The 15,072-nt window shown below is 32.7% G+C and overlaps 1 protein-coding gene across 1 annotated transcript in view; it reads right to left on the reverse strand.

Moving 5' to 3' along the window:
* Positions 1 to 15,072, reverse strand: part of LOC127704253 (DNA helicase MCM9-like) — a 36,489-nt gene that overhangs the window by 11,577 nt on the left and 9,840 nt on the right. The window contains exons 4-11 of the mRNA XM_052208204.1: positions 14,944 to 15,055; positions 14,007 to 14,095; positions 13,635 to 13,728; positions 9,496 to 9,649; positions 8,235 to 8,364; positions 2,256 to 2,402; positions 1,234 to 1,297; positions 357 to 466 (exon numbers count right to left, since the gene is read on the reverse strand). Coding sequence (XP_052064164.1) covers positions 357 to 466; positions 1,234 to 1,297; positions 2,256 to 2,402; positions 8,235 to 8,364; positions 9,496 to 9,649; positions 13,635 to 13,728; positions 14,007 to 14,095; positions 14,944 to 15,055 — 900 coding nt within the window. The remainder of the gene's footprint in view (positions 1 to 356; positions 467 to 1,233; positions 1,298 to 2,255; positions 2,403 to 8,234; positions 8,365 to 9,495; positions 9,650 to 13,634; positions 13,729 to 14,006; positions 14,096 to 14,943; positions 15,056 to 15,072) is intronic.

Below are 15,072 nucleotides of genomic sequence, written 5' to 3' on the forward strand. Positions count from 1 at the left end.
AAAGTACAATTAAATTTACCCTAGCCATATTGTTGCTCATCTCCAATAGATCGATGATAAACAGAAAATAACAAATGGGTAACATTTGCAATTCATCATTTGAGATATATTACTGAGAACTGTGGTTTCATTTATTTTCGTGGGTACCAAATATCATGGATTGAAAAAAATTTTATTTTCAAAGATATTTGATTTCTGGTTTTGGCAAAGTCTGTGATCAAGCCCGATTCACCTTTACTCACGAAACCCACAGAAATTGGTATTCAACGAATCCAGAATCATTCTGGTGCAGGTGCAATTAAATAGTTTCTGCGATGCCAAAAAAAGGTTCATTTGAATCATCTGTAAAAGCCTACCTTCACAGCTGTAACAGTAAGTCCTGCACTTGTACTACCAATCCCTGTTGTCAAAACAGATCGTGGTGTGATCTTCGTGGCATACTTCAGAAACTGAGATTTTCCTGTTCCTAAAAATATAGCAGGATTTATGTTGTTAACCATTTTTTCAATTTAACCAAAACAATGGTAGTTGCATTTAAGATTTATTCTGAATCCTAGATATTTTCATAGCAGATATTTGGTTTAGTGGTGAGTTTTAGATCAAGTTAATGTTTTGTTGCAACTAAACCACTTTTCACAGAATTATTGCCCTTGTATTTGGCAGTAGAAAGGGTTACTTGTCATCCCAAAAAAATCTAGATTTAGTGATCATGTAGTCTATTATGGTACAGATATCATCAATGTATAACAAGATGTACTGTGAGCTATTCTATACTATTTAACTATTCTGTAAACAGCTTGTTGATGAGCTATGGATGTGACTCATCACAAGGTAAAGTATGCTCATATGAAGCATGATACCAAATTTCAGAAAGCTCTGATTTGTAGTTCCTGAGAAAAATATAATGAATGTTTCATGAGACAGTGTTTAACCAGTATGCTGTGGATTCATTATTTTTCATTGGATACCAGTTTTCATGGATTTCGAACCACAAACTTAAAAGTTCAACGAATTGTGAATCTTCTTTAGGGAAGTTTGCAGGCTTTGGCAAAAGCACAAAATCAAATAACCAGGAAAATGTTAGTTTTCCCCAAAACATGAAAATTGGTACCCACAAAAATAAAAGAATTCATAGTGTCCAACTCTGAATGTAAACCCTTCAGAGAATGGATATAAATACAATTCTTTTTTAACTTTAATTTCCACATTTATACACTACACAAACTATTTTACCTGGATCCCCAACTAATAACATATGTATTTCTCCTCTCACTCTGGTTCCAGTTTCATCCACTCTCTACAAAATCATAAACATGCATTTTATACTACATTTGTCTCCTTTACTTAAATATACAATTAACAAACCATAGCCGATTCTAAAATTTTATTTCATTTCATCTAGTGTAAGTTATTTTTTAAGTCAGGTTTAGTAACTGATAATTATTTTAAAAAGGCAATATCTGGTCACTTCTGCCAAATATCCTTATCGGACAATCAATAAAATTCTAAAGTCAGTAATTTTTAAAACATTCTGGTCAATTACTTTCTAATGATAGTTAACTAAATGTAAAAAGGTCGTAAGGCCTTAGGGTCATGCAATATCCAGGCATTCTAGGGAAGAGCCCATAATTACCACTTTACCTTTATATTATATTTTTAATAATCTACCCAATATTCCTCCCAAGACAAGTTGAAATAGGCTGAATTATTTAGTATAACTTTCATATTACGAGTACCATTATAAGACATCTACATGCTGACAGACTATAACTATATAAAAGGGATAAAAAGTGCCTGGTTAGATGACAAAGAGAAAATTGATGTCAATTTCTCACATCGCTTTTGTTAGTTTAAAAGCACATATAGATGTAAAATGGTCTTCATTTTAATGTATAGTGAAATTTCTATCAACTAGTGAACCAGGTTAAACAAGTTTTGTGTTAAAGAGTTGTAGGCTGTACAATATATTCCTGCTGTACCTTTAAACAGCTTACAAACAGGGCTAGGCCATTGTCATCACTGGCTTTACAAGATAGAGATGGCACTAACATTGTGGTTGGCATATGTTTCATCCTGAACTCAAAACAGCAAGGGAAAAGTTTTACTACTTAAATGTGTTGGCTAGCTAATTTCCAAATTTTGATACAGACTTGAATGCCAATCAAGATATAAACTGTAGTTATATCTATATGAGCCCTACCAGTATAGCATCATGATTTTCATGCCAGACCAAATGTAACTATTTATACACCTACCTGAACCCCACCAGCTAAAGCCATAGCTACGGCAAGTTTGACCACATATAATCCATAGACTTGTGGACAAAAACTGGTCAAGATCTGGTTTCTCCCCGTCAGTGGTTGATGAGAACGACTCTCCCAAAATGATAGGATTTCCTTTTTCTGAAAAATACAATTGAAATGAATAGCTGGGCCATGAGCTCATGATACACCCGTCGCTTTTTCAACGAATAAAGTTCCATAACTCCTCAATGTCATTTTTCATCACTTGGCGTCTGTCGTCGTCGTCCGTTAACTTTTACAAAAATTTGTAAGGGTTCCCCGGAACCCAGTGTCTCGCCTACTTTTGCTGTTAATCACAGGCTCAACAAAAATGAGGAAAAAAATTGATAAAAATATTCCTCTCTATACTATCTTTTGATTGTAAGTAGCTTCTGTCCAAGTTTGGTAAAAATCCAGGATAGTTTATGAATCTAATAAATGTTATAAAAACTTAAACTGCAGACTGTATGTAATGTTAACTGGAAGAAAAACTAAGTCCATTTATAAGTAAAATACGGAAAAAATGGAACAAAATGTTAACAAAATTTCCTTCTAGATACTAGCTTTTAATCATAAACAAGCTTCTGTCCAAGTTTGGTACAAATCCAGGATAGTTTAAGAAAGTTGTTAAAATTTTAAAAACTTTAACCACAGAGTGAATGTAATGTTAACTGGCAGAAAAACTAAGTCCATTTATAAGTAAAATATGGAAAAAATGGAATTTTTTTTTTACAAAAAATGGAATTTTTTTTTTACAAAAAATTTCTGGATACTATCTTATGATCATAAACAAGCTTCTGTCCAAGTTTGGTACAAATCCAGGATAGTTTAAGAAAGTTATTAAAATTTCAAAAACTTTAACCACAGAGTGAATGTAATGTTTCCTGGCAGAAAAACTAAGTCCATTTATAAGTAAAATACGGAAAAAATGGAATTTTTTTTTTACAAAATTTACATTTGAATATTATCTTATGATCATAAACAAGCTTCTGACCAAGTTTGGTAGACATCAAGGATAGTTTAAGAAAGTTATTAAAATTTCAAAAACTTTAACCACAGAGTGAATATTTGTGGACGCCGACGACGCCGACGGAATGTAGGATCGCTATGTCTCGCTTTTTCGACAAAAGTCGAAGGCTCGACAAAAATCTTCTCCTCTGAAACTACTATACCAAATTCAACCAAACTTGGCCAAAATCATCTTTGGGGTATATAGTTTTAAAAATGTGTCTGATGACCCCGCCTGCCAACCAAGATGGCTGACATGGCTAAAATTAGAACATAGGGGTAAAATGCAAGTTTTATCTATTATTTTGAAAACTGTTATAAATAGAGAAAATCTGATGGGAGCAAAACTGTTCAGAATGTTGAGCTATACCAATTGTCCATATAAGTCAAAACTGTCAGAGGACTTCTTAATGGAGTTATTGCCCTTAAATGACAAATTTTACCATTTTTTTCACTTTTGCCTATTATCTTGAAAACTATAATAGATAGAAAGAAACTTTAAATTGCACAACTGATCAGCAAGACAAGATCTACAAATAAGTCTGCATGGTCGAAATCGTCAGTTGACTCTTTATTAGAGTTATTGCCCATTGATCATTTTTACCAATTTTTGGTGTTTTTGCCTTATATCTTAGAAATTATAATAGATAGATAGAAACTTAAATAAGCAAAAATGATCAGCCAGACAAGATCTACAATTAAGACAATATGGAGGAAATCAACCGACAAGTCCTTATTGGAGTTATTGCCCTTTAATGACAATTTTTTTTTTCCATATTTTTTTGCGTTTTGCCTTACATGATAAAAATTATAATAGATAAATAAATGATCAGCAATACGAGATGAACAAAACAGAGATTTTTGTCATGAATTCTATTCTCGTCTTCAATGTTTGAGAGTGTCCTTTGTTGAATATGCACATAGACCAAGGTGAGCGACACAGGCTCTTTAGAGCCTCTAGTTTAAGAATAAAATCCCATAACTCAGAAACATAAAAAATAAAATTTATAAAAAATTGAAAGGGAGCTTACATCAATAGATGTAAACAATTCACCAAAGTTTCAGGAAAATTGGTTAAAGCATTTTTGAGTTATTGTCCAACATGTTGACGACAGACGGACAGATGGACTTAATTAGTATATCTCATTTTATGCTTTTTAAACAAATTCCTAGCACTGAAATTGCTCCTGCTTTTTCCTTGGGTTTGTATAACCATAGCTTTAGGGGTATTTGTTGTCTGTTTGTTTATCTGTATTCTGTAGTAATTAATATCACTGTACACAAATCTTAAAGATATAATTTTGCATATTTCCAAATACTTTAAATTAATTGTGAGATATGAATTTTCATACTATAAAGAATACACTAGTTTAAATAAAAAGAGTATTGAAGAGTGGAGCATCCCCTTTATAATTACACTTACAATCAAATTGATATATACGAACAATGGAACAAAAAAAAATGACACAAAAACATGTCTCCAGTTACAAAAGATGTCGACTATGAAAATTATCTGATCTTCATATGTGAGGAAACCATTGTGCCATGTTTCCATCCATTTTAAAACAACCTGTAGGATATTTTATGTAGAAAGTCTTTATTTTGCAAGAAGAATCCCAAAAATATCAAAACTGATAAAAAATAAAAATAAATAAAAATGCACACAAGGCCTAAAATAAAATTTCATTTGTTTGGCATTTATGCCCGACCCACTGAAAAACTTGCCGCCCAAAAAATTTTATTTGCGTTTCAGAAATTTATTTTTTTTCATTTTAAAAAAATTGAAATTGTGCCGGAATTTGATCGTATACGCCGAGTTTGTTCCTGACTTTACTTATTTCAAATCACGATCTTAAAAGCGCTTGCCTTACACTGTATTGGGAGCAAACATTTAAATGACATGGAATAGAAAAAGTCTGCCAAAAGTAATGTCAAAGAGGCCGGCAGGGGGAAGCATCTCCCTATGCTGCAATGGTTAAGGGAGATGGATTTTATCAAAAATCAAATTTTCAGCTATTCATTGAAAGAAACGTTCTGAGAGACAGAAACAGTTGATGTCTGCTTGACTTTGTCGCTTCATGAGATAGGTTTTCACCGGGACATCACAGAACAAATATGCGTGACTCTTACATTTGTTGAATTCATTAAATATTTGAAATTTATCATTGACAAATTTTCCCTTGAACCAGAGAATAAAGTATCTACTATAGTCAGAACCACAATGATGCATTCAAGATAATTATGGCTGAAAGCACCAAAGCAAAAAGACCAAAATGGTCCCAGATTTACAGGTTTTTAGTAGTTTTGTACCAGTAGATGCTAGCCTGGTACAAAACATACATATTTTAAAGACTAGCATCTTTTGTCAATTGAAGTACTTCCCCCTTTTCTTGCCTTTCTTCTTAACATGAATAAGATAATTCTTAAAACATAAAAGATACTGACAGAAACATATTTATAAATGTATCTAACGTGAAAGTACCCAAATTGCACCTATTTTGACAGTTTTTTCACCTACGTTTCATTATTATCTAGACAAAAGTTTCCGTTTTGTATTTATTTTGTAGATGTATCATTATTTACTATATGGTTTCACCAATTTAAATTTGAATCCATATTGAATCATAGAAAAATTGATTAACAGATGTATTGTTTTATTTCTTCAAATATTTAGAACAATTTGACATTAGTCCATGCTTACTATTTAGTTTTTTGAAAAATGGATGCTTGTAACATATTTTATTTGCTAATTTTTTAAAGATGACTTTTTGTGGACGTCGCATGACGACGTTTCCGTACATTTTACTTTTTTCAGTGAACACTTCATCTGTTATATATACTGTGAACGTTTTGTTTATATTTAAATATATTTACCTATATTGAAAGACGTGCATAATGTCCAATCATAAAAATGCAACTTGTATAGTCTCTAAGAAAACTTGTAAGATTTTCGCTGCCATTTTTGCTAAATAGGTGCAATTTGGGTACTCGGTGCAATTTGGGTACTGTGACGTTAGTGTACTAGTGATGAATAAAATCCCCTCCTTTTCCACAATTCTAAGGGCTCATTAATTTATCTGTATTCATGTAATGCATGTCCAGATTTCTGTTAATCAAACAAGCATTACAACCCATAATTTATTTATCTGCAAAAATTGTCCTGCTGCATATTTCTATTTTGAATTTATCATACGTTTTAAACCTAGCCTTGAAAAACCTTGCACTTGGATAATATTAGTATAAACACCATGTCTATTTGTGCCAACCTTCCAAATTTTTAATATTTTGCTATCCTAATTTGGTACAGATCCTTTATCCTCAAAACTTATCAGGGGCAGTAGGCGTGTTTGTATGGTACCGGTAGTTTGTCACACCTTACATGTATGATTACTAGCCTCTAGGTGTTGGTTTGAGCCCTAGTTGGGCAGTTGCAAAAATTAAGGTTTGATTTTCATGTCATATGTGATCAGGTTAGTCAGTTTCCTCTAGCAGGTAGGCACTTTTCTTCCAGTGATATTGTTGTCTTTTTTCAAAACAACCTCTACCGTTTTTTATTGGGAAAAAATTAAATGCATATTTTTTATTGAAATTGGGAAATTTGTATATTTTATTCTAAACACATTTCCGATTTTTTGCCGACCTTTGCAGTCTTTTTTGCACTGTTTTTTCATGTATATTTTGGTTGTCAGACATTTTCAACCTGAAAGGTACTTTTCTAAGAGGGGAAAGAAACAGAAGCAATGATGGTACTTAATGCATTGAAAACCACATGTGTTACAAACACCATGATGATTCTGATCAGAAAACCGGATCTCAAAAGTGCTTTCTAATATCAAAATAATAACATGAATACGATATTTACAATCATTACTACCAATGCCATCACTGTTTGGGGAAAATGTAAAACTTTTTGGGAGGAATTTTAAGCCATTTTTTTTAGTAATTGGGAATTTTCTCAAGGGGAAAAAGCCGAATTTCGGCTGTAATTTGAGGAAAACAATATCACTGACTCAAGTACTACGGTTTAGTACGCCAACAAAACTGACTGCCATGAAATTACCCAAATGGTGTAGAAAGTGATGTTTATAAAACCAAAGCAAACAATCAAAGTTTTAAATCATTGTCTATTTGTACAAGGAGCCGTACTGGTTGAGCCATTTAAAATATGGTAATTTTACCAAACTGTGACCACAACTTCAAGATGTGAAATCAGGTCTCTGTTCAACAGGCAGTCCCACAATTAAAGTTCAATTTTCACGTCATACATTTTATAAGGTTAAATTGTCAGTTTCCTGCCTCAGTTCTGTGTTTTTTTCTGGGTACTTTGGTTAACTCTGCCAATAAAACTGACATTATCCATATGATGTAGAATGCGACATTGACGGTTGACCCCTTTCAAAGAAACCATTAGCATGTACACACAACAATGCTGCAATGCTTTAGACACCATTGATCTAGAGACTTCATGATTTACATGTATAAAGCTTTTGAATTAAAAAAAAAAAAATAATTTCCCTACCTACCTACCCACCTGCTGATAGTGTGGGTCGGCAATGCCAAACAAACAATTTTTTAAGGGTGACCAAACTACACATTTTTGTTCAATTAAAATGTTAATTTTTTTGCATTGGCACACTTCCCCATATATGTAGAAATGTTGAAGCCCATGTTTACAAAGGGCATCCTCCTAAAACCATTTGATGAAAACAACTATAAATGTGCACAATTTGCTTAGTAATTCTGTGGAGTTTTGTTCCATTAAATAATTAAATTTAAAGTTATCTTATTTCAGACCAAGTTATCTAAAATTACATATAAGCAGGAATCGCACTACAGGGTGAATAAGGCAAAACAATCATTTTGATGTCCATCACTTTGCTTATTTGCTACACTGAGCACTGTCAGTTTCAAAAATAGAAGTGTGAGCCCTGATAAGTGAAATACCAGATCTTGATTGACGAGAACTGAATTACGCTGTTCATTGGTCACTAGAACATGGTTAGCTTTCATTACAACTTCAATTTCACATCGACTGTCTACAGATGCTGGCCGCCATCTTCTTTTAACTGTTCCACTGTAATAAAATACCATTAAAGACTTTCTAAAGGTTGGAAACAAATTTTCAAGGTTTGAAAACTTAAAATTTACTATTTTTGTCTATTTTGTGATTTTTGTACTGTAGGTATTAATCCTAATTAATAAAGATTTTTTTCTTCTTCAAAATGACTACTATATCAATAGTGAATAAAAGAACAGAGTCCCAATGTCCCGGTATTGCATATATTTTATCTATCCAGGGGCAATTACTAAATTAAAATAATTTTTATTAAACTTTTTATAATTATCTTAAGCATGTTAAGAGAAATGAAGGGTTGATAGCAAATACAATGCAGTTTACAATATAATTAATATTTCTAAGTGGCACAACTCTTTTAAAAATAATTGATCGACACTGATTTTCAAACTTGTCTGAGACATTGCTAATATAAACCTATGATGTAAGTTTCATAAAAATCAGGCAAGAATAGTATATGCGAGAGAACTAACAAGAGCGAACGGACGGACGCCAGGTATTTCTATGTCCCCCGCAATGCTTTGCATGGGAGACAAAAGAGTATAAATAAAAATTTAAATAAGATGAACAATTATTGCTTATACATAAAATGTAAGTCACAATAACCTAATTCTTATTTTTCATCACTACTACATGCTGAACAAAAAAACATAATTTTTCTATGATAAAACAGTTACGTTTTTATATATATGGACCTTGTCCAACTGTCCATATTTTTCCTCCCACAGTTTAGGTGATTTTTAAAAGCTTGATATTTGATTTTTATGTGCAAGTTCATTGTGATATTTAAAAGATAGTTTCAACGATTCTGGAATGTCAAAGTATATCAATATCTGTTCAAATAAACTATTTTCATACAATCTTGGTAATCTTGTGAGCACAAAATAGAATAATATGTTTATATTACTACAACTCAGTAGATGTAGCTGCTGCTAATGTAGTGTCAATCTACAAGGGTACCAATCATCCAATAGCTGGTGCCTCAGTACTGGCATGGTTCAAATGATACATTTTGTCTGTATTAAAATTTTCAGTTTATAAATTATGGAATTCAAAACAAAAGTGTTGATAATAGTTATATAACATTGTATAATGACATCATTTTCCGATGAACAGCTTAAGGGTACTTACCATATAGTGACATCATCCCCTGCCTTACAAGTGTCCACAAGATCCTCCTCTAGTATAACCCACATTGATCGGGGTATGGTCCCTACGGCTAGTTTCTGAACTTGTTCTTGGACCTTTATTTCCTGATAATTTCTACAGTTTACAGGTTGACCTCCTAGAAGAAATCTTTATCTTAAGTAACATGTAATTCTTGATACAAATTTTCATTGTTTAAATATTTAAATTCACAATTTTATAAAAATTAAACAAGAATGTGACTGAAGACACGAATGACCTCGCTCAAGCTTTGCAATTGTCCAGGTTAAAAAGGGGCATGACCCTAGAACCGTAAATGACTAACTGCCCAATTCAAACTCTGTCTGCATGTTGTGGTTCTCAGCATTGTGCATGAGTTTCATAAAATTTGGATGAGAAAAACTTAAGCAAGAGTGTGGAAACTGAAAAACTTGCAATTTTCCAAGTTATGAAGGGGCATAACTCTAGAACGGTTAATGACATACTGCCAAAATTTAAACTCGGTCTGCGTGTTGTAGTTCTTAGCATTGTGTATGAGTATCATATGATTTGCATGAGGCAAACTTAAGTAAGAGTATAAAAATGTAAAAATTTGCAATTTTCAAGTTATAAAGGGACATAACTCTAGAACAGCAAGCGACTCACTGCCCACATTCGAACTCTGTCTGAGTGTTGTTGTTCTCAGCATTGAGTATATGTTTAACAAAATTTGGGTCAGGAAAACTTAAATATGAGTGCGGAAACAAAAAGGGACAGATGGAAGGAAGGACGGTCAAGGGTAACACTTATATTGCCCCCCATTGCCTATGACTGGGGCATATGTCTGCCAGTTTTGGTTCTTAGCATTGTGTATGAGTTTCATAAAATTTTAAATATAAAAACTTGTTAAAGTGCGGAAATGGGATGGATGGAAGATGGATGGATGAACAGATCAAGGATCCGGAAATTTTTTCACACAATTTCGGTCATTTTCAGATGATTGAAAAGTTGGTGCCCCTTTCAAATTGTTGATGTCAAACTAGATTCATAGCATCAACGAACTTGTATTGATGTTTCATCGCATTTACTAAGTAAGATTCTTACCATTTTTCTAAAAACCTTCAAGAACAGTTTAGGGAAGGCAACAGTTTAAAATTGAAATGATTTTAATGACTCAAAATGGTTAATTTCTCAGACATTGCTTACGTTTCTTTCCATTTGACAAAATTAAAACCGGAAGTTTTGCGATAATATTAAAGTACGAATAATTCCGGATTCATTTCCGGGATTCGTTTTGTTTATCAAATTGACAGGAAATCACCGGCTTCTTTTTAATTTTATTACCTTTAAAAGTGTTTGAATATAACAGATTATAGTTGCACTCGTTTATTTTAGCATGAAATCAATTTGCCTTTTACGATTAAATATTTAATTTGCTGAAGACAATTTCACGCAGGCGTATTACATAGTAAATAAAGCACATGTGTTACTCATGAAAAAATACTTTTTTCTACGTCAATTAAAGTAAGGTTTATTTTTAAATCAGAATTGATGATTGTCTTTGCTGAAAGTAATTAAATAATGAATACACTTGTCAGGGAATTTTAATTTCTTAAAGATATTATTCTGAGCTTGTGATCAATGTGACCAATTGTCAGGTGTGAATTAAAACCACAGGTAAAAAGTGGTTAGCGATCATTAGCCAATGTTTCCCGTAGGCATTGATATAGATATTAGGAGGGCCCTCAGGATTATTAAACTACTGGAGTGGCAGTTTTATTACAGGAAAGGGATTATAAACAAAAACAAGTGATCACAAGTGGAAAATGGCGATTAAGAAACCCGATTTCAAACATGAAGTCAATGAAATGACCGAAATTATTTCTGTTAAAAAATAAAATTTATCCTAAATCCCAATTACTCATTTAGGACATATAGCTTTCATCTTAGGACATGACTGGCAAATATGACCGTTCCCGGACCCTTAGTACAGATGGATGGACAGACAGACGGTCAAGGGTAAAACTTAATGCCCCTATTGTCTACTGCTAATGCATAAAAAACAGCTATCTTGTCTGAAAACTAATCATGAACTCCATAAACAGAAGTTGATGAACAAAGGAAATGCAAATGCATCACACAGTATAACATTCTCACATCAGAAGTTTGATTCCCCCATTTCAGAAAGCCTTGATTTTTAGTTTCTAAGTAAAATGTGACGAAAATGTCATTAATTTCAAATATGTGTAAAATTATATATGTATTTGGTAACAAGGAGGTGAAAGAGTCATGAATCCGAAAATACAACACATGGTATAGCATGCAAACATGAAGCTTAATACTAAATTTCTGGAAGCTTTGATATGTAGTTCCTGAGATAAACACGACAAACATATTATGGGATTGACAGGCAGAAACATGGACAGAAATAAACCAGTATAGCCCACTCCCTGCAGAGTAGGAGTATTATTATTCATCATATGAAACTTTTGTGGACTTACCTGTATCATTGACTAGTGTGAAAGTTTTTGGACTTCCCTGTATCCCTGTATCATTTTCTAGTGTGAAGTTTGTAGTAGACTTACGTATATCATTGGCTTGTGTGAAGTCTGTAGACTTACCTGTTTCATTGACTAGTGTAAAGTTTGTAAACGCTAACTGTATCAATGACAAGTGTGAAGTTTTTAGAGTTATTTGCATCATTGACTAGTGTAAAGTATGTAGACTTACCTGTATCATTGACCATGGTGAAGTCTAGTCATGTCATTTTGCTTAGTTTCTTTTATTACCTATTCTGACATCTGACTCAAACTTCTTTTAAACTGAGTTTTACTGTGCCTATTGCTGTGTGTTTGTTTATTCTACATTGGCTAGAGGTATAGGGGGAGGGTTGAGATCTCACTAAACATGTTTAAACCCCGCAGCATTTTTGCGCCTGTCCCAAATCAGGAGCCTCTGGCCTTTGTTAGTCTTGTATGTTTTTTTCAATTTTAGTTCATTTCTATGTTTTGGAGTTTAGTGTGACGTCCATTTTCATTGAACTAGTACACATTTTAGTTTAGGGCCAGCTGAAGCCTGCCTCCGGGTGCAGGATTTTCACGCTGTGTTGAAGACCTATTGGTGGCCTTCGGCTGTTTTCTGCTCTTTGGTCAGGTTGTTGTCTCTTTGACACATTCCCCATTTCCATTCTCAATTTTATGTGCATCTTTGACAAGTGTGAAGTCCGTCATTGACTAGTCCCTGTATCATTGACTAATGTGAAGTTTGTAGACTTAATTGTATCATTGACTAGTGTGAAGTTTGTAGACTTACCTGTATCATCGACTAATGTAGTTTGTAGACTTGCCTGTATCATTGACTAATGTGAAGTTTGTAGACTTAACTGTATCATTGACTAATGTGAAGTCTGTAGACTTACCTGTGTCATTGACTAGTGTGAAGTCTGTAGACTTACCTGTGTCATTGACTAGTGTGAAGTCTGTAGACTTAATTGTGTCATTGACTAATGTGAAGTTTGTAGACTTAACTGTATCATTGACTAATGTGAAGTTTGTAGACTTACCTGTATCATTGACTAATGTGAAGTCTGTAGACTTACCTGTGTCATTGACTAGTGTGAAGTTTGTAGACTTACCTGTGTCATTGACTAGTGTGAAGTCTGTAGACTTACCTACCTGTGTCATTGACTAATGTGAAGTCTGTAGACTTACCTGTATCATTGACTAATGTGAAGTTTGTAGACTTAATTGTATCATTGACTAGTGTGAAGTTTGTAGACTTAATTGTATCATCGACTAGTGTGAAGTTTGTAGACTTAATTGTATCATTGACTAATGTGAAGTTTGTAGACTTAATTGTATCATTGACTAGTGTGAAGTCTGTAGACTTACCTGTATCATTGACTAATGTGAAGTTTGTAGACTTAATTTTATCATTGACTAGTGTGAAGTCTGTAGACTTACCTGTATCATTGACTAGTGTGAAGTCTGTAAGACTTACCTGTATCATTGACTAGTGTGAAGTTTGTAGTTTTGCTTGTATCATGGACTTGTGTGAAGTCTGTAAGACTTACCTGTTTCATTGAGTAGTGTGAAGTCTATAGACTTACCAGTATCAATGACTAGTGTGAAGTTTGAAAAACTTACCTGTGTCATTAACTAGTGTGAAGTTTGTGGAGTTACATGCTTCATTGGTACACTTGCTTGGTTTCCCTACTGTATAAAACTGTTCTATGTCAGCCTGAAGTAAAGAATTTCAATTATTGATGAACATTTATTACATTATTATAATTCCAATTATATTACAATGAATTAATTTTATTATAGAAATAAAGGTAATGTTATTTTTTTTTTTCATATAATTTCCAAAAAGATAAAAACCCATAAAGCATCACGTTTAACTTTTTTTATGTAAATTCATTCAATAAAATTAATGCAAATGGAAGTCCTTATTTATTTTTAAAAAAAATCTCCTCTTTATAGTAAAACATATTTTTAATGCTAATTAGATGTCAGTACCTCTACAGTAAATATACTTCTACATTTAGCACAGATATATTCTTTTTCATACTCTAACATCTTCATAATGGTGGTTCTTATCACTGTGCCTGTAAAATAATCATACAATGTTTCCAAATTATATTTTATGAGATGAAAAATTACCCAAATGCATTAAAGGGACATTAGCTAAAATTTAGATAAAAAATAAAAATATCATTTTCTTTGTGTCAAACATTTATGAAAGTGGAATATTGAAATAATATTTTGCTATAAGCAGTCAGTTTGGACCAATTTTGTCAAAAAAAGCTCAAAAACATTGCTGATGTATTATTGACTTGCAAGTTAATAATTCTACCTCATTTGAATCTGTATACATGCGACCTTCAATTTAACCCTTAGCTGTAGATGTGTTTGGCATGAGCCTTGCATGTTCAATTATTGATAAAGAAAAGTGAAACAAGGAACCCACCATGAAGAATCATTTATTTGACTTAGTCTGCCTGCAAAGCATTATCTTACATAGGTAAAAAGATGATTTACATATTTTTAACTCAAAAAGACCAAGAAAAATTGTCATTATATGATTGCACATGCTTTTCTGTCTCTTCATAATATATATATATGTTAACATTGGGTTATATGACTATTGGCATTCTTTGGGGGTGAAATACACACAAAATGCTGATACATTAGAATGAGTCCATGTTTCTTTTGGACTTTTTGTAATTTGAATATAGGTTTTAGTATGTTATAAATCAAATATGAGAATTCGAGTCAAATCTGTGAACACGATTTTGACAGCTTATGCGCCTTTAAGGTACCTCTACGACAATGGGGAAAAGTTTTCCTGTATACAATTTGTTTTAGATAAGAAAACTGTTTTTGTATAAAAATAAAGAGATGTGGTATGATTGCCAATGAGACAACTATCTTACAGACTTCAAATGACATGTACCTGTTATAGACAAGAAACTGTCTACATCAGCAGTTCTAGGCAGTGTAGTTCTGGTCAGCTCAGGACAAACAGGCAAAGACATAATTCTAGCATGAATATGTTTCTTAACATTCTGAAAATATATTCATT

The sequence above is a fragment of the Mytilus californianus genome, unplaced genomic scaffold (assembly GCF_021869535.1).
Source record: "Mytilus californianus isolate M0D057914Y unplaced genomic scaffold, xbMytCali1.0.p SCAF_6, whole genome shotgun sequence".
Classification (NCBI taxonomy): domain Eukaryota; kingdom Metazoa; phylum Mollusca; class Bivalvia; order Mytilida; family Mytilidae; genus Mytilus; species Mytilus californianus.